Genomic DNA, 20245 nt, shown 5'->3' with positions numbered 1-20245 from the left:
CCCTGCAGCCTTTTACACCCCGCTCCCTACAGCACTCAGCCCCTGTAGGCCTGGGTTAATGAGAACTCAAGGCCAGGCTCTCAAGGGTCTGGCAGCCATTAGGGGACAGTCTGGCTTCAAGGTGATGAACTGCTAAGAGGTACCCACTGTTGAAATGATTTGGGAAGGAGCTAAGAAGAAAGGTGTTTTTAGGAATATCCAGGCTGTATGCACAGGAACTGACCTGCTTTTTCCTGTCTGCTATACAACTGGTTTTTCACTGTCTTGTTTTTCTTCAGAATCTTCATCAGATCCTGAAAAGGAAGATAAAAATGCTATTAGAGCACTGGAAAGAAAAAAAAAAAAGAGGGGGGAAGGAAGGGGGGAATAAAAAGCAGACTCCCACTGCTAATGCTTATTAAAAGGCAAGTCAAAGCAAGGATTTCCCATGTCCTAATGCTTTGTCAACCCTAGATGGAGCTCTAAGCTATGCATTAATGCCAAGATGCTCAACAACCAGAGACAAAGTATCATCAATATACAGAACTCCATAATGCAAGATACGCAAAGGTATCTCTGGCCATTAGCAGGTATTCATATTTTCAATGTATTGCATAATACAGCACAGCTTTACAGAAGAAATTTGCAGTTTAGGGTACAAAAAGACTGCACAGTATTTGGGGGGTCATGCTACGTCCTCAAGTAACTCAAAACCACTCAACCTAGAAATAAATCACTAGTTTCCTTGTGCAAACACAGTCTTAAATCTCGCTGTATTTACATGTATTTTTGGGCTTATTTGGCTTATACCTCAACTACAGCAAAGCACGCGATATGCAGAGTTGAGGTGCAATTAGCGCTTGACCGGTTTAATACACCCACAGAACCAGCCTTTGTGTAACAGAGAGGGCTTTTTCTTTTTGTTATGAGAGGAAAACATTTGCTTTAAAGCAGGTTCAGGTTCACTGTCTATCTTAAGCTACTGTAAAGCTCCAAGTTTAGGCTAGATTAAATAGTGCACTACTGCAGAAACACTACTGCCAAAAGGTAAGAAGAGATCGCAGAGTATCTCGAGCTAGAAGGGCCGCTTCGCCTGCCTTACCCTCTGAAGGGGTCAGAGTTGTAGCACTTCAACATCAATATGAAAACTCATGAACATACCTGCTACAGATTCAGGAGGAGAATAGAACTGCCCATCAGAGAGGACTCCGGGGTGAAGAAGAGCTGCTCGTTCAGAAGCATCTTGTGCTATCAAAAACCCTAAAAGGACAAAAAGACCCAAACAAATCAATCCTCAGTGCTACCACAGAGCACCTTAAAGGTCAGGTCTATTTTTAATGATCAGGGAGCTGCTACACATCACCAAGTCATTGTCTCCCTTTGCCACGCAAAGACTCCTCATCAATGGCTTGCTTCCACCTGTCTGTGTCAACATACTGAGTTATTCCAACCTTCCACTCCTTTTGGCTCAGTTTCCTCTGAAATCAGGAAAATGATCTGGAAATGACATGGGGCTATTCTGGTGTGTTTAATACAGAATAAACCCAAATAAGGTTGGGAGAGAAGCTAATTCATCCTCACTGCCATCAACAGGTCTGGTTATAACTGGGCAAAGATGGCATTTTAGGTCAATATAAGGGGATTTAGCTTCCATCCCTTACTCTCTGCCACATGAAGACTGATGTGGGATAAAAAAGAAACCCCTGATGTTTTCCTGAATCAGGAGAGCTACCTGAGGTGGCCACTTATTAACAATAAATAAATCCCTTTCCAACTCAGACTTTATTCCTACATCCCAATTTATCCTATGAAAAAGTTAAACTCTCTGTTTGACTTGTCCAAAAGAGGAAGATCAATCTCTACACTTAACAATGAGTCACAAGATACCAGAAGACACACAGGGGTTGGACTTCAGCTTTAAATCCTTCTCACAGAAGGAAACTTTCAGAGCTGGAAATTAGCTTCAGTGGAAGCAGTCGGGTTTGCCCCTTTTTTTCTTCTTTATTTGTTAAGTAACAGAAAAAATATCTCCAATTTATGAGCACTGCTGCAGTAGGCAGAAAACTGCTGTGGTCGAAGGTTTTGGTTGGTTGGGATGGAGAAAGTCAGCTTCTACCCTCACTAGAGACAAGAGAGAAGAACACCTGGTCAAAAAGCAGTAACTACTAAAATCAGTTTTCATTATCTGCCTCAGATTTACAAGCAAATGAGGCACTTTGTATATACCACCACCCAACACAATGTGCCCATCATTTGCCTGACTTAATTGCTTCAAATCAGCGTTTTCCAGTGAAACCCCATCTTTTTCAAAATAGCAGCACCTATTTCTACACAAATGCTATCTATTTCAAGCACAGTAGGAATGAAGGAAAACAAAGTATCTTTGAATTCCACAGGGATTTAGAAATACAACCTCAATTTTATCAACAGGATCAAGTACTTACATGTGCATGTATCCAATACCTTGTCTATGAATATTCAGGATAATAAAAATACAAAAGTCTCTGAACTAGTTACATTTCTTACTTGTTGACATCAAAGTGTAGTGCAGCTGCATTTCCTCATCCCCTCAAAAGAGGAATATAATTACCCTCAGTTTCCCTTTCTCTAGGCAGAACCCAGTGCATGCTATTAACCAACTTCTTTCTTGGAGTGGTAAAAAAGAAGAGGGTAAGGATCTAAGTAGAAAGATTGCATTTTAGAGCACTAAAAACCCCAAGTTTTCGGTTTTACCTAACAGGCCAACATACCCTTGCAGCAGAGTTTTAGACAGTTGCAGGTAATGAAACAGTTCATTGCAGCTCACTGTATAATCACTCTCCTGCTGCTGAAATTAACAAAACACTTGTAGCAGAAATCTAGGCTTTCTTTTCTTCACCACCCAAGCAATACTCTCTTTCAGCTACACCAATGGGTTTCCTCCATTCAGCTGAATACACTGAGTGTCAGGTGCCCTGCTGCCTCACGTTCACAAGACTACAATTCACCATTGCTCTGGTCTCACTCTGCCTGCGCATGAAGCAGTCCTTCCACAGTACTTCTTTGCTTGCCCTTTTCCACCTCAGTGACACTGAATTAGATTCTGTCTGCTCTTCCTGAAACAGGAACCAGAGATTATTCTATGCATTGCTCAGAAAATAAAATTGTACAAGCCCAAGTCCGTTGAATTTTCAGGTGCTCAGAATAAAAATGATGTATGCTCCTAAGTGCCTGACAAACTGCTGATCTAATCCTTGCAACTTCTAACTTTGCCTCCTTAAACTAATGAAACCCCCACTTCTCTGAGCGCATGTGCTCCTTCACAGAAAAATTGTGCCATGTGATTCAATTCTTCCCACAGCTCTTTAAGCTTTGAGAATCCCAGACTGGTTTGTGTTGGAAGGGACGTTTAAGCTCATCCAGTTCCAATCCCCTGACAGGGAAGAGCTTCTGCCTAAGAGCTCATCTCAGTCTCCCCTCTGGCAGGTTCAAGCCCTTCCCCTTGGCCTGTTCCTACAGGCCCTTATCCAAAGCCCCTCTCCAGGTTTTCTGCAGCCCCTTTAGGCACTGGAGCTGCTCTAAGGTCTTCCCTTAAGGAGTCTTCTCTTCTCCAGGCTGAACCAGCCCAGCTCTCTCAGCCTGTCTTCCTATGAGAACCTGAAAGAATCATTCTTCTGCCAGATAACATGGGATCAAACGTTGCCAAAATGAGGGGAAATAGCAAAAGCTTACTGTTTTCTTCTTCAGCTTCCTGCGGTAACACTTTGAAGTCCAAGAACCAAGTTTCAATCCAGGCAAGTATGAAGGATATGATGGGCAGCACGTAGCCAAAAGCACCCTGTGAGAACAGCTTGAAGGGAAGAAAACCACACAACATTACAGGAGTTACCGTGAAGAATTTTACTGTCAAGAAAACAAAGTAAACCAAACAGTTGAGTAGAATATATACCTGTGAAATAATTACTTTTGCTAATAAAAAGGCACTGGTCACTGCTGTTGTAAACTGAAAGAGACAGGGTAAGAACAGTTAAGGCTAATAAATGGATTTACTTTCTCATTTCTGCCATTACCTATCAGTTGCAACTTTAAATATTTACCAACAACAGCAAGATCATAGGCTAATAAAACATAACATGCGCGATACAAATAAAGTGCTATTAAAATAACCTCCTTCCTAAAGGTAACTTTTAATACTGGCATCTCCAAACGTTAATTGCCACACAGCAATTAAGCAGTTTAGATGCTACACAGATGCTGAGCTATATAAATTGTGATCTTCCCATATAATGAAGATCCAGGATTTTTCCCACAAAGTCCCTGTAGAAACTATCTGTATTTGGGAAAAAGAAAACAGCAATTGCTCCTAATGCTTCTTAAGCTACCATGTAAATCAAAGTATCTATTTCAGGTAAAAGATCTTTACAGGAGTAAATCTGAATTCATATTTTAATTCATGTACTGATATTGTGAAAAATTAATTCCCTTGAAGACTTGATAGTCCTTGCCATAAAAAACGGCAGTCTGCATAAAACAAAGCAGTAGTGAACAAGTACTACTCACTCAGGCAAGGCTTATAACTCTACTAGTGCATTTGGGTCCAGCAATTCTTTAAGTAACAGCAGAACCTTCTGGTAAAGCACAGGTAGGAATTTAAGATTAACAGCTTCTGCAACACCTTCAGTGGAGCTTTATATATCTGACTGCTTATTACCATGATGGTTTCACTCCCACCATCTCACTAACAACTGCTTCAAGTTGAAGGATGTCACTGGAAGTACTCTTCAGCTACATGACCAACAGTAACAGATTTTGAGAGGCATGCACTTAAAAATAAACACAGAGTAGCAGTTGCTATCGTGTGTGCTTTTGCCATGCTAATAATCTTAAGAGATCATGGCATGTAATCTCAGACTACTGAACAAGCTGCATGTTAAACACTTGAAGAAAGTTATACATGCACGTTCTACAGGCACTTACCACAGTGTAAGGGAAAATATGTACAGTGCACCAAGCCACCAACCTGCCCACTTTTTATAATCTATAGCACTGACTTGTGTATGGACTATCATACTGACTGGTATGGATTATCATCAAGTTTTGCATTCTCTCTCATCTACACAGTGGAGCTGCACACTCATTGTACTACTAAATTCTTGTCTTTAGGCTGGAAATCTTCCAGAAGCTTTGAATCTGTTACTGTACAGCAAACTTTAAGGAGATTAATTGTATCAAGATGATTTCATATATCAAGATGAATCAAGATGATTCTTAACATACATGTGTTAAGAGGCATCTAAAATTCTGTCTGTTTGATCCATTCTAGTTAAAACTCCGTTATGCTTGGCTACTACTCACAGCTATTGCCCACCAATGGCGCAGTCTGCACATTGCATATGCAAGTATTAACACCTTAAATCGAAAGACTGCCAGTAGCTATAGAGAAAGGAAAAAAATAGTTGTTGGTTAATGCAGAACACAGCAGAACCACAAGATTCTCAGCTCACTGAAAATACTAATTTTTTACAAAACTTAGGACAATCCAAGCTCTGTTACTGAGAAACAAATTTGAACATGTGCTTATAAAACAGAACATTATTTCCCATTTGTAAAGCAAATGGCACCACTCATATGCCTACTTAGGCTCTAACATGCAAGCATCTGCAATTATACAAGTAAGTAAGAAACACAAGAGAGCTACACAAAGTATGTTCATAATCATTTTACCTGGCTGGAACATAAGCAGTTAAATCTAGATGCAGTTAATCCAGCAAATAGCTCGAGCATCATTGTACATCTCACTGATCTTACTGGTGTGGTACCGGTCAAGAGTAGCATTAAAAACTGTAAGTACTTCACAAATGCAATCAGAAAAGGGGAAGAATTGTTTTAAACCATTTTCTACTTACTAAAGTTTAAGTATTTATTGCAATATTAGGTTTGCAACAATCAATTCTTCTTTATGGAGGAGCCTGCAACAGCAAGCTGTTCCAAATACTCTGCAGTAAATAAAGGGAAGGTATGGTATTTCTGGGCCAGAAAATTCAATCGATAGCAGACAATATTTCTGAATCAGGGGTGCTAACCCTCTATTTCCCCATTTATTCTTCACTATTGGATTTCTTCCAACTTGTTTTAAAAGATGCATTCAGAATCTAGAAAAACGTGAAACTAATGCTTAAAAATTAAGGGACATCAAGGATAGGCATGGCCAGGTGTGATGAACCCATTTAATCTCATGTAAATATATATGTTTCAGTGTTATGCGGCAGAAACAGAAGAAATCCTGTATAAGCTCATAAACCATTTTGCAGAATTCAATGACCTCATCCTTTCCCAGGGAATAAAAGTCTATTATCTTGCATTACATGTTTTTAACCCTTGGTTAAACTGGAGGGCAAAATCATTTCCAGAGCATCAACATTTTGCTTTCTGCAGTAAACTGTATCATAAACAGCCTGCCAGCAAAGTAACAAGAAAGGGGGAAGTAGCATAGTTTGCTCGCTTATGACATTTTTGTATCTGGTACCTCATTCCATACCATTCCACAGTACCTCCATTTCAAAGAGAGATTCTGGATATAGTATAGTACATACCAAACCAACTCATCGCTTCCAGGCAAACAAGATCTGGTAGTATTAATGATCTTGGAGGAACATGGGGCCTTTGGGAATGGGAACATTGAAAGAACCATGAAGAAACAGCTTTTACTTGGAGATCAGTAACTTGGTCCATGCAGTGCAAAATGTATCACAACTACAGAGCTACAGCATGGCTTAAAGAGGAATTTCCTGATGCAGCAGTATTCCTCTCATGTGCCTTAGGTGCTTACAAGGAGAATCAAACTCGGTGTCATTTCTTTTTAGTTCAATGTTAAAAAACCCTGCTGGAGTTAAAACACAGAAATCTGAAAAACCATCTGACCGGGCCAACCTGGGAACAAGCGTCTCCTCACTGCAACCCACTGATTTCTGTGGAAGGACAAAAACGTTGGTTTAAACAACCTGATTTTACAGCTGGAGGGCTATTGGTCTTCTGAATAAGTTAGTTCTAGCCAGGTGAAATTTGGCACAAGCCCTTTCAGTTTAAAGCATCAAGAAAAGATCATCCCTTTCACAGGACTCAAACTAAGGAACGTGTGGAAGGAGGAACATGGGAAAACTACACTTCTGCTGCTTTTTCTCCTTTGTTTTAAGAACACTTACAAATATATCAAAATATGAAGAAGAGTAGTCATATTGTAGGACTTCTTTCTCTAAGGTGGTCTCAATGCCTCCTTTTACCTACAAAGAAACAACACACGCTACTTTAGAACAGAAGTTACTGAACCCAAAATACATACCACCGTGAAGGGCAAAATTAACAGCTCCCCACTGATGTACAAAAAGATCACTAAACTAAGTACAAATGACATATAGCCTACGAATATCAATTTCAAGATTAGTGTCCTTATTTGTTTTTCATGATGATACACAACTTTCAAAATGAAAACATTTAGGATTATCACCTGGCCTATGCAAGCTGTCCCAAAATAAAAGCAAACCAGTTGTTGATGGAAGAAGATATGATTAAAGGTAAGGTCTGTTACACACATCCATAAAGCATTTTATGTCTCTTAAGGAGAACCAAAATAGCTGATCAAAAAGCTCTCAGAAATTAGCTGGTCTTAGTCACATGTTAGCAAACAGGAAACAAAACAGTTACAGAATTCACACTCCAGATCTTGTCTTTAGCAGCACACACACTATTTGAGAGAGCTGAGAAAAACACCCCAAACCTGTAAAACACACAGAAGCTGCAACTAGACCGTTTCCCCACAACTAACACCCAAGTTAAATCTTTCATTCGCTTGAGGGGATTCAAAATAACATCTTCCTTAGCCAGTGTTTCCTTCCAGTGGGAGGATTCGGCACTTTCCTGTTCAGACTGGGTTAGTGAGAAAGTCATTCACAATGTATTGCGTCAGAGTGAGAGGAGTATGTATCTCAGCTGGAAACAAAACCCCCTAGTGTCCGTACCCTACTGTTGTTAAGTTCAACAATCAGGCACTTCAGGAAAAACGTAAAGCACTGGAAAATACAGCCAACATCAGACTTTAATACTGAGTTTGACTACTTTGTCATCCTTTTAAAGAAAGGATGCCAAGGAACACCAACAGCATATGCTCACCATCTCATAATACACTTTCACACTCAGCTCAACTATACTGCTGGGCAGTTTTCATAGAACCATAGAATGGTGTGGGCTGGAAGGGACCTTAAAGCTCATCCAATTCCAACCCCCTGCCATGGGCAGGGACGCCTTCCACTAGAGCAGCTTGCTCCAAGCCCTGTTCAACTTGGCCTAGAACATTGCCAGGGATGGAGCAGTCACAGCTTCTCTGGGCACCCTGTGCCAGCGCCTCAGCACCCTCACAGTTTTCCTGAGACTATTCATTCCAACTCCAAATTTCTCCTCTCCCTTCCCTCGACGGCTACCTGGCAACTTTCTAAATAGAGCTTCCCCTTGGTTTCTCTACTGCATCAGGTGTGATCATCTCTCTTCAGCACAAATAAGGAAGCTCAGCTTCCCCCCCTTCAAGCTGTTTAACACATGGCTGCATGAGCACCATGTTAATGTAAGGATGAACAGTGGAGGTTTGCTCAACCTGCCATGGAGCTACTCCCTGAAGTGTTTAAACAGAAATTACATCTAAGCACACTGGATAATGGTGACAAAGGGAAAACAATGCAGCACCTCTGGCAGCAATTCTGAAGTCCCACATCAGTGGCAGACAGGGCTATCTGACTACCGGAAGAACACAATTCAAAACAACAGAACAAAAGAAGCTAATCATGTGTGAGATCCCAGATATCAAATGATGGCTTCTAATATTATAACTTCCAAAGACAAAAAACTGGTTTTCAGTTTTGTTCACTCTGGGCTGTACAGGACTCTGGTTCATAATATGTTCTCCTTAAAACAAAGCTTTTTCACAAAGGAAACTGCTGGGATCTTGAGGTCCCTTAATGCTGCAGCATTCAAACAAACATTATGAGTTCGTAGCATTTTCTATACAGAATATTAAATATTCTGTGGTCCCCAATATGAAAATCTGGACTGTGAGTCCTCAACAAGCGACACAACCCCAGACTCTGCTCCTCTTAGTTGGAACAAGCTGCTGAGAAACTGGCCTAAAAGAAGACATGCATTGGAACCCTATGCTGTTTTTCTGAAAGAAGCTACCTTTACCCACTGGATACAACAGTCTTGCCACCTAGAGAGACAACAGAAATCTAGTCCCAGGATTGCAGCATTCAGCTGAGCAGTCTGCTTTCTCAAATTAAAGTGTTATTTTTCACAGTAACAATGAAACTTCAGAAAGCCAGCTCAATAACCAAGGTCATTTATCCCGTAAAGGAATCCTGACAAAAAAGGTTTACATAAGATCCTTCTTGCCTAGAAAAGGGATTCCTCCCATTTTCCCTGTGTCCTTTATTTAATACATACTTAGGATCATAGCTTAAAACCCAGCTCAAGAACCGGGATGCTACTTTTGAAATAATAACTCAGCTGTCCTATTGCTTTCTGGCAATTTCAGGAGACCTGTCTCATTTTCCAAATTACAAATGCTGGAGTTAAAATATGGCAACTATAGGACTCTGTGTTGTTTAAATGCACCCTGCCATACACAATGTACAGTACACTAAGTCTGTGTCAAAGAAAATACACCACAGCAAACAACAAGGGTTTGGTCATTGGAAGTCTTTCCAGGGACTGACACCTCGGTGAAATGCAACTGACTTGAAGTTTCTCAGAAGGCGAACTCTCAAATCCTGTTATAAGTCACACTTGCCAAATTCAAAGACATACAGTAACATTTTTGGTTATTTGCTGCCTGAAAAGTTCACTGGATTTCCAGTGGTTTCTGATTCACAGACCACAGAACATCAAAAGGTTTAATGATAAGATGATAATAAGCCAGGTACCCTAATGAATAAAGTAGATGCAGCTGAGTAGATACTATGTTCATGAAAGCTGCTTTAATTTAAATAGGTAAAAATAGCATATGATTTGGGATAGAAAAGAGCAACTTATTAACCACTCATGAAGTGAACAAATAAATTAATTCAGTCTAAGGGTACTGAAAAAACAACTCACATTTAATTCTATTATCCACAGCAAGGTTATGAATAAGAGATCAAATGTAACAAACAAACAGAAAGTCCTTCTGACATCTGATATGCCCTTCTTCTCTCTGCTTTCATATGACTCAATCCTTGCCATCAGCTGCGCTGGGTTGATGGAGTGGACATCCCGCAAAGAAGGACAGGATTCCACGCTGCTACTGTGAGCATTGTCTGTATCACCTGGCACTCGATTCATCCTGGGTTTGCTTACAGTGGTCTTCTTCCAGTTTCACCATCACTAGAAGGCTGATCCATACAGGAAGAACCTCTAAACAAACAAACAAAACCATAACATTAGTCACCAAAGCCCCAGAATTCCCATAGGTATTTTCACCTACACATGTCAGTTCTCTTCTTGCTCAGCTGACAACTAACAGAATTTGACAAGTAGGCTCAAAAACTTGTTTCTGAAATGAGATCTAGCCAGGCTCTCTTCATCTCTTGGGGGGTTTGTGAAACAAGAAAATTAATGTTCAATTAGACTGGTGGGAATAAGGGAGCACTGTCTAGATTTAGAAGGCTCTGTCCTCCGTGTTGTTAGAGTGAAACCATTAAACGGGAATGAAAGACAAGCACAGTGCTGTCCATCTTTGAGGTTTCCAATTCCCATTTAAACACTCTCAACAGAGGCCAACTTAAAGAAATTTCCACATACTACCTGAAAAATGGCACCATTGACTACCAGCACATGCAGAGCTGACACAGCCACAAGATTGAAGTCCTTTAAACCCCCTGTATACTGTAGTAATCATTCTATAAAGCAAATACATTGCTATTTGTTCTGCTGTGACAAATGGCACTGGCAGCCAAGGGGTCTCTGAAAAAAACCTGTATGCAACTCAGTGGCTAAGGTAATGCAGCCACCATAAATCTCTTCTGACTGGAAGACTTTAATAAAAATCAGGTTAAATTTCTTATAAAAGTGGAGCAGTCTGATGTACAGTTCACTCCACTGCTCCATGAGAAAATTTTGCAATTAAAGCTTCTAGAAAGTGTCAACTAAGGAGGTCACAGAAAACTTCATTTTCTGCAAAATACTCGGAAGATTAATCTATGCCTCCTACAATACCAACCCCATCAGACAAGCTTCTGTAACACTGGGGGAATACTTTCTGAAATTCAAGAACAAAACTCTTTGTCTCTTCCTGTGTGGGCTGTCAGAAGCAGAAACCTTGCCCACTCTTCTACTCCAACAATGTTCCAATTAAAAGCCTGCAAGAACACAATCAAAGCACAACAAGAAAAGCAGACAGGGGATGCGTAACGCACCACTAAACAAACATGAGGATACAAGGACAAAGGAAAACAAAAGGGTAGGCAAGGAGTTGCCAGTGCACCCACACTGCAGCTGAGGAAGAGGCAGGCCAGCCAGGCGTGGCCGATTTCTATATCAAGTAATACATTAACAGCCTTCAAGTAGCTCAAAGCCTGCTTTTCTTGGGCTAGGTGATGAGAATGGTAACAGACCCACACAAAGAGAAACCACACAGATGGGTCTCTGCCTGCAGGGAACAACCAATCAGAGCCACTGTCAATCACCATCTCATTCTGGGACATGGCTATGGGCCAAACTAAACACAAGCACAGGCAGGCTACTGCCATCCTGCTCCTGCCTGGCAATCACCCCAGGATGCTCCTGCCCATGGCTTTCCAAAGACAACACAAGGCATATGTCTTCTGGTTCTCAGTTGTAAGCCACAAGACCAAGAAACATGACAGACATGACAGACCTTTTGCTGGGCCTAATCTCTTTTGAAGAGATGTGGCAGAGCACACATGAGCAGGGAAATTAAGAAGTGGGAATATGAGACTGAGATAGCCAGTTTCATCATTAACCAGAATAAAAATATAGACAAATTTTTGTACTGCACTCACTCCTGTTTCAAGATCTTTTCAAGCAGATTTACAATTGAGCATCTTCATTACTTCTTATTTTCACCCTCCTATTTACCCTACTTGGGATGAGAGGTCTCAGGATCTGCGCAGGTGAGAGTGGGAGAAAAACAGCAGTAAAGAGCAAAGAAGTGAGACAAAACAAAATTAAAGTATGCCAACACAGTGGCTTTATCCCGAGTACTCAGAACTAGAGTAGCTTCGGCTTGTCCCTGAAATAGCAGCTCTTCTCTATCCCTCAGGCCAAAAGAACATCTCTCATCCAACACAAATGATGAATACACAGGGTAGACTTAAGTACATCTTGTACAGCATACAGATTACTCTTATAATGCACAAGTGATTCTATACTAACGAGTATAAACGAACCCTGAAATACCTTATCACCAAGGTTTTGAAAGATAAACCACCAAGCAGATGGCCAATGTCAGATGAAAACAATGCAAGAAGAGCAATGAACTTGCCATGATTAGAAAGTGAGTGGTAACACACTTTTGCTAGCAAATTAAAGTTATGCTGTTTTGCCTACTTCCTGTAATTTCTTTCACATGGTGTTTAAAGTTAATTTTTACAAAATGATTACACAACTGATTTCTGAAGTCAGGCTATTTATCCCTTGAGTAAGCACTGTACTTGAAAAATATTTAGGTAACTTATTCCTGGAGAAGAAAAAACAAAACCAACAGCAGCAACAACAAAAGCAAATAAACAACCACCCCCTAAAAAAAACAATCACTAGTTTGGGGGTTAAGTTTCCTTGGGAAAATTTGCTTCTCCAATTTCCTGTGCTTTAATGGTGATCTAACAAAAGTAATAGTGCAGACGCCCACATCCCAACATTCATGCTGCACAATACTGTGCTCAGAACCTTAGAAGAAGGTGCTGAAAAGTGCTACACACAGTATGCAGGGTAAAAGGAGAAAGTAAAAAAGTCAATATTTAGGGTCAGTAGGACATCTGAGAGAACATCTTCCCCTATCCCAAGAGCGAGAATCACAGATCCAAACGCTCACAACAAACTGCTCTGACCTTGGACTCATTTTTCCCTGCACTGAAGAAGCCCTGCTGCTGAGCAGTGTCCTGCAGAATGCTGCTTTCCTTTCACAATCACTTCACTTCTTGTTCTACAGAGCAAACAGCTTCTACATTCGGTGTCTGCATTTCATTGATTTTACCTCGATAGTCACCTTCCCCTCCGAGTTACTTCTTAACAGCAGGGAAAGTACATACCAAAGAACAGTTCTTCAGCTAAACCAAAGTGAGTTTGAAAATATACTCCATGCTGAATTTGTGACATGTGAAAACACACTTGCCAGAACTTCAAATATGTGGAACTGAGATTTTATTTAACCAGGAGTGTGTGATTTTAAATACATAACTGTATTCTAAGAAAAATACAAAGAACTAACCCACAAAACAGATGCACCATAACACATGCCAAAGGTGTGCCTCAGATCTCAGCTGCAGCACTTAAGACATTTAACTATTGCAAGCAACAAAACTGAAATGCGTGGGTTTTATCACTGTTAAATCCTCAGAACACACAAGTATCTCAGTTATCTCACGGTATTCACTTCTGTAATCAACTACCAAAATTAAGCTATTTTCTAAGGAAACATCTCTCTCTTGGTTTAGACTAGTTCTAGAGTAGTCATGCCAAAAACCTGAAACTAAATGCAATCAGCTCTCTACAGTTCAATTAACAATGTATGCATACTGTATTTTTATATGCTTCATGTTCATGTATGTGTGCCAGTAATATGCAACAGCTGCATGCAGCAAAAAAATAGAAGAAAAGCTAAGAAACCACTGATTTCTTGCAAAAGAGTGAGGGAGAAGTGGGCATAAAAGGGAAGTGGTACAAAGATAGAGATAATTTAAAAAATTTTGCCAAATCTGGTCCTAGCTCTTTTTCACATCTATTCCCTTGTCCCTGAAGCCAGCTTTGTAGCCCAGCCAACAGCAGTTCACAGAAATAAAGATTTCACTGCAAATCTGACTCCACTAAGAACTGAATAAGCAACAAGGGCTTATAACCCATTCAGTTTCTCAGTTTAAACAACTGCAGGCCAAATAAACCTTTCAGGTATCAGGTTAGCATTTCTCTAAATACAGAATACAATTACTTAAAGAGCCCAAACATCTCAGTGATAGATAGCCTTGCACATCAAGCATGACAACAGTTTGTTACATAGGATACTCGTACATGCTTGCTCGTTTTCTTCAATTCAACAACATGCCCCAGAGCTGCTAGCCAGGTACTACTGGAACAAGCAAACTTCTTCTTTAGCTAGCACAGAACTGTGGGACTCCTTCCTGAAATACGTCATTTTTGTCATTTTATGTATCTTATGTATATGTATAATATGTATTTATTCCCTCAGTGGGAAACAATCAGGATTCCAGCACTCCCTCAAAAACCATTCAGCAAAATGATGCCAAAGATTTCTCCAGGCAAACTCAAGCCCTGGAAATTCTGCAGAGATCTTAAGAAATACAGTATTTTAAAGAAGCTGACATCCATTTTAGAATGCAGGGTAAACTTTTGTTAGATTTTTCACTTTTAACTCTTATTTTAATGCTTTTGAAGATGCTTCAGGAAATATCAGGTGTTTACTCAATTTTTTCTCTTTATTACAAGGTTTAAAAAACATTGTAATGAAATAATTACCCAGCCCAAGCAGCAGCAAAGAACATCTGAACCTTCAGCATAAAATATTTATTCTAACACCCCTGCACGTAACTCATCCTGATTTTCTGTAAGCGCTAGATAGAAATTAACTCCTGATGTCTGAAGGGATGCTGTTTCAGGCCTTCCAGCTGATGACTGAGTAGCTGATCTTAACATGAAAGTGTGATGGCACTACAAGATACTCATCTGATTCTTTACCAAGACCATCCTTTTTGCTCAAACTTTCCTGCTGAATCTTACTTCTAGCTGGGTTTAACACAGCGAGGCAGAGAGGTAATATACAAGTTGTCTTTTAACACAAACCCCAAGTGTTTCAAATTCAGAACAGATTTTTAGAAGATAACAGTTACATTGGAGAACATTTAACAAGCCACACCTGTGTGATCCTTTAAAGGGACTCAGCTGAGGTGCTGGCTGCTGCTGGCTAACCACACCAACTCCCAGTTTCTGCTGTCACAAGTGTGAGTTACCATTACCACATCACCAATCCCTTCTGCAAAAGCCACTGCTAATGTTGCGAGTGCTGACTTAATTCACAGAATAAAATCCATTCATCCCGCTTAGCAGAATGGTTTGGTGCTGTAAAACATGTTTTAAAATACAAGTTATTCAAACCTATGTTTTAATAGGATGGTCTGACACAAGTTTAAACTTGTAAAGTCCAACTATATTACCTTGTACGAATGAAGGCCCACAACAACTGTGCTAAACAGTTCACAGCAAAGAACTTGAGAATGCTTGAAAATTAGAATGTATCACCTCCAGAAAACCACGTTCCAGCCCAAATGCACAAAAATGAGCACCTAATCCATCTGAACTACAGTTGGCATTTCACAAATTTCAGCACTGTTAGAAAGGTCAGTTATTTTGTTCTCCACATATGAAGCCTATAAAGAACAACCTTCATCCTGAGAAACTCTAACACACAAATAACAGAAAAACACTTCATGTTATGGATCTGTGTCATGACAAGAAGACCACTGGTTGTCTTATGCAAAGTATCTGGCCCTGAATGCTATCAACAAACAAACAAAACCCCAGTTACTCTGCATCTGGCCTACTTGAAACTGCAAAGCTGTTGAAAAACATCTACCAAAAATAATAACAACCCTTTTGGCTTCTGAACAGAAATGAGCCCTCTCACAATGCTGCACTGACTAACAATCTCCCAAAACCCTCAGATTCCCAGAACAAAATGACAGCTCTCATAACAATTAATGCTCAGCACAATCCTACATCCCATTATAAATGCCAAGATGACAAACAGACATAATAAAACGTACTGGCAACATGGTACAGCAATACTGTGTTGGCCTTATACCTCTGAGCTCACTAACATGCTTAAAACAAATACACACACATTGCATTTGTGGCAAAGTATTTTCCATGTTGAAGACAAAACACTGTATCTACTTACACCTGACTACCACAAAATTGGGGGCTGACTCATTGTTAGCCCTTCATCAATGAGTAACTTGAACTGCTACTGCAGATAAAAGTGCTGTAAGCTCAACCAGCTTGCTCTGCAATCGTACCTGTGTAGCTCTTCAGATACACCCAAAACATTATAACTCAAGAATGAATGACCTGCTTTTAACTCAGATGCTGAAATCTGGCAATGCCTCTCCAAAAGTTGACACTAAAACCAAACCTCAGCACAACCCTTTCCCTTAATGAAAACCAGAGGTTTCACAGACTCACAGAGTGGTTTGGGTTGGAAGGGACCTTAAAGCTCCCCCAGCTCCAGCCCCTACCACAGGCAGGGACCCCTTCCACTGGAGCAGCTTGCTCCAAGCCCCTGTGTCCAACCTGGCCTTGAGCACTGCCAGGGATGGGGCAGCCACAGCTTCTCTGGGCACCCTGTGCCAGCGCCTCAGCACCCTCACAGGGAAGAGCTTCTGCCTAAGAGCTCAGCTCAGTCTCCCCTCGGGCAGGTTCAAGCCATTCCCCTGCTCTTAAGATCTCCCTGGAGCCTTCTCCTGGCTGACCCAGCCCAAGCTCCTTCAGACTGTCTCCATAGTAGGGTTCGCACACCCTGATTTGCTCACACCGTTATCAGCAGGGCAAACAGGTCATTGCACTTCCGCGAAGATGGTATTTACTGAACCGAGATCTCAACAAGAGGGGAAAAGCCGCCATCCTCCTCCAGCCTCAAGCCCCGCAGGTCCTGAAGCGCCGGGGCGCCGAGGAGGGACCATGCACGGCCCTTCTGCTGAGCATCCCCCGAGCTGCAGCAGGCACCCCGTCCCCGGAGAGTGGACCCGCACCCCGACCGGCCAGCACCTGACCTCCTCCTCCTCGCTCTCCTTCATTCTTCCTTCTCTCCCCGTCTCCGACAAGAGCCCTTTCTGTCACCCCACTCCCGCTCCAACTCCCGCCCCGCACAACAGCGGCCGCCGTACCGGGGGGGTCAAAGCCACCCTGACGGAGTGGGCCCCACTCCACTGGGAGAGCGGCGGCACCGGCGCGGGAAGCAAACAGGAGGGGAAGAAGGCGGAGGAAGGAAGGGAGGGAAGGCCAGGGGAGGAAGGGAAGGCAGCGGAGGGAAGGGAAGGCAGGGCCGCAATGGCGGCGCCGCGCGCTGCCCCTCACACACCGCGGCATGGGCCGCTCCCCTCAGCCGCGGCCTCCCCGCCGGCGCGCTGGCTCCCACCGGAGGCACGGCCAGGCCGCCCCTCGGCGCATCGCGCCCCGCATCTCTCCCGGCGCTCCCGCTGCCCTCGCTCCCCGCTGCCGGACCACGGGCAGCAGCGACACTTACCCCAAGCGAACCGCTCCGGTCCGCGAGAGAAGGCCCCAACCGCGGTGCAGAACCGCCGCAGACCCCAGGGACTGGTGGGGCGGGGGCTGATCTGAGGGGCGGGGCTATGAATCGGAGGGGCGGGGTCTGGCCAGGGGGCGGGGCTTAGCTCAGTGCCCCCCCACCCGCTTCCTGTATCCCACTGTTACCAATGGGTGCCTTCGTTGCAGATCATCTCAGTGACACCCCGATTTGGGGAGTGATCCTCAACTTCTGCTGCTGGATAAGACACTGAGAAATGAGTTTACAGTCAGTAACCACTCAGGTAGCACACAGTATATTGTATATAATGATAGAGGAGTTGGCTTTGAAAGTCCTTATGAACAAATTTAACCAAGCAATCTTGTAACTGTGATGCTGTTCAAAGCAAGGGCATTTACTGCAGGCCTGGAAAAAAATCACTGAGCTAATGGTGTTTTTCCACACTGTGCAAGTGTTTTCCCAACCTTCTGAACAGAGGAAAGGACAGACAACATTAGACCACAGCTTCTTTAATACTGCTCTACTAACAGAGGCATGTCTTTCTGTCCTGACACTGAGGTTTGAGTGTGAGCAATGGAGCTTTGTGTGCAGGTCATGGATTGCCTGCTCCACCTCCCAAAGGAGTGGAACAGATTGCAGGTAGGTCTCGGACAACATTCCACCTAAATTGTTACTTGGTTCCTGTGTGCCTATGACAGCACATTGAGGAAAGAGTGTCTGTAATCCTCTGGATCAAGAGAAATGGAAAGAGAAAAACTGGGTCAGGCCTCATAATTTGCATCCTAAATTCTTCCTCATTTTGTTTTCCTCTGCTTCTATTTAAGTTCCTATTTTCAGTCTTTAGGTCTTTACCCACTGTAAAAGTATCTGGCAGTAATAGGTTCTTTAGCAGAATAAGTAGTCATCAACAAGGACAGGTTCATATTTGTGTGGTATTCTCAATATACTTATTCTCAGCTCTATATTCTTTCCTTCCATGCAAGGCCATTAGGTCTCAGGACTCCTCTGAGGGCTGAAGGAATCCTAATTCCATATTCAAGTTAATTTACCTATTAACAGTTAAAAGGTAAAATCTAATTAAGGGCACTGGATGATACAGATTCCTTCGCCGTAAGCTGTGGCAGAGGTAGGCCAAGAGGGAGGCCAAAGGGAGGCAAATATACTTGAACTCTCCCTAATGCTGCTCTTTAGAAAGAGGATGTGTCAGTCTGCAGCACAGGTGGAGGGCACCTTGGGAAGGAGCAGGAAGGCCTTCTTGTCACTTGGCTTTCCCAGGGGATGGGTTGCGGTATAGAGCTTCCTTCCCTGGAAATGGAATATGGCTTGTGATTTCAGCATGATCCCTCACCCAGGGCAGTTCGTAGGTCTGAAGGCAGTGTCTCCATTAAGGCAGGGCACCACTCTTTGCTCTGGGACATCAGCCAATTGTTCTAATTCTCTATGGTGAACTCTGAGCGCTGTAACAGTTAGCTCTAACATGCGCCATTACATCAAGCAGATGGATGTCAGATGAGCCCCTTTCTCATGTAAGAGTCCCAAGCATTTCTTCCTGCTTTTTCATGCTGTGGTAAATGGCCAAAATGAGTCAGATGGTTCCTGCAACACAAATAATCTTGTAGTTAAACACAGAGTCTAAAGATAAACATTAAGACATATAAAGCCATTACAGCCAAATTTGCTTTGGAATCTGCTTAAATACATTGAAGTGTATGATGGGAGGTTCATATTCCTGGGTGCGACTGGCTCTCAGACCTCAAGCTTCAAACCCATGCCTTGCGGTGTTCCAGGCCAGGTTGGACAGAGCCTTGGGTGGCATGGTTTAGTGCGAGGTGTCCCTGCCCATGGCAGGGGGTTGGAACTGAATGATCTTAAGGTCCTTTCCAACCCTAACTATTCTGTGATTCTATGATTTTATGACCAAAGACATCCCTGGCTAGCTGAGTGCACACCTTTACTTCTCTAGCTGGTGAGCTCTTAGTATCTGTTTCTCCTTCAAGAGAAGTGAAGCAGCTTGCACGGGGGGCGATCACATTGCTGCCTCTCAAGCAGATAATACGGGTAGGATCTGATTAAGGATTTCTGCAATAGAGCAGGAAGAAATTAAAACTCTCTTGACTAAGGAATTATGAAGCGAGTATAGAGCTAGGATTCCCACATAGCTTACTTATTACACGTCAGTGTCAAAGCTGATGTTAATGCTTTCTTCCATGATGCGGTTCAGTTGAAGTGAATGAGCCACCCTGTGCAGGAGCTGTAAGCACACCCTGTGGCAAGCAAATGACTAAGTGAAACTGAGAGCCAAACTCTGACCATTTGTCAGGCATTGAAACAAAACACCTTTTTCAGATGGGGTTGGCAGGATGACGTGCTGGTATTAGTGCAAGCAGTAATTGCTGCTTAGGGTTCAGCTGAGCGGCACTGTTCAGCATATTTCATAACAATGCTACGTTAAGAGGCCAACGTGCCACTTTTGCACGCCCTGAGATCAGGAAATGTGTTTGTGTTCCCACAAGCATGTCTTTTCCCACATGCTAAAAGCTCCCAGATTTCTACCATGCTCCCAAGCCGTTTCACAGCGGATTTCCCATCTTTTGGCCAGTCACACTCATGCTCTGTCTCTCTGCCACCTCTTTGTCTTTTCCACTTCTGCTGCCTTATCTTTCTAATGCGTATTACAATGTTCTGTTAATTTTCTCTCACCAATTCCTCTCCATTTCATCTATAGACACCCTGTATCTATAAATGTCTTTTCCA

General features: G+C 42.4%; 1 protein-coding gene across 7 annotated transcripts; it reads right to left on the bottom strand.

Annotated features, from left to right (window-relative positions):
• Positions 1 to 223: 223 nt before the first annotated feature.
• On the bottom strand, positions 224 to 17560 carry STARD3NL (STARD3 N-terminal like). Of its 7 annotated transcripts, XM_061367957.1 has the most exons (9): positions 17471 to 17521; positions 12000 to 12102; positions 10096 to 10392; positions 7161 to 7238; positions 5314 to 5391; positions 3908 to 3961; positions 3691 to 3808; positions 1141 to 1239; positions 224 to 293 (listed from the first exon to the last, which is right to left on the bottom strand). In XM_061367957.1, the coding sequence occupies exons 3-9, from the start codon at positions 10318 to 10320 to the stop codon at positions 241 to 243; spliced, it is 705 nt and encodes a 234-aa protein (XP_061223941.1). In that variant the 5' UTR covers positions 10321 to 10392; positions 12000 to 12102; positions 17471 to 17521; the 3' UTR covers positions 224 to 240. The 7 variants fall into 7 exon arrangements, with proteins under 7 accessions (XP_061223941.1, XP_061223940.1, XP_061223942.1 ...); XM_061367956.1 differs by lacking the exon at positions 12000 to 12102 and having other exon boundaries at positions 17471 to 17560; XM_061367958.1 differs by lacking the exons at positions 12000 to 12102; positions 17471 to 17521 and adding an exon at positions 16297 to 16345.
• Positions 17561 to 20245: the final 2685 nt, after the last annotated feature.

Source organism: Neopsephotus bourkii, unplaced genomic scaffold, assembly GCF_033783945.1.
Source record: "Neopsephotus bourkii isolate Nb327-2 ecotype Australia unplaced genomic scaffold, CSIRO-AGI_Nbou_v1 NB_1417, whole genome shotgun sequence".
Taxonomy (NCBI): Eukaryota; Metazoa; Chordata; class Aves; order Psittaciformes; family Psittacidae; genus Neopsephotus; species Neopsephotus bourkii.
Note: the sequence above shows the minus strand (reverse complement) of the source record. Positions and strands in the feature narration are given on the sequence as shown.

What these genes read in the sequence shown, in the direction of transcription:
- STARD3NL (XM_061367956.1), bottom strand. Translation starts at nt 10,320, where the DNA reads ATGAATCGAGTGCCAGGTGATACAGACAATGCTCACAGTAGCAGCGTG. An exon ending in CTTCATATTTTGATATATTT is followed by an intron (nt 5,392 to 7,160) that starts GTAAGTGTTCTT and finishes CTTTCTCTATAG; the next exon opens with CTACTGGCAGTCTTTCGATT. An exon ending in CAAAAGTAATTATTTCACAG is followed by an intron (nt 3,809 to 3,907) that starts GTATATATTCTA and finishes CTTCCCTTCAAG; the next exon opens with CTGTTCTCACAGGGTGCTTT.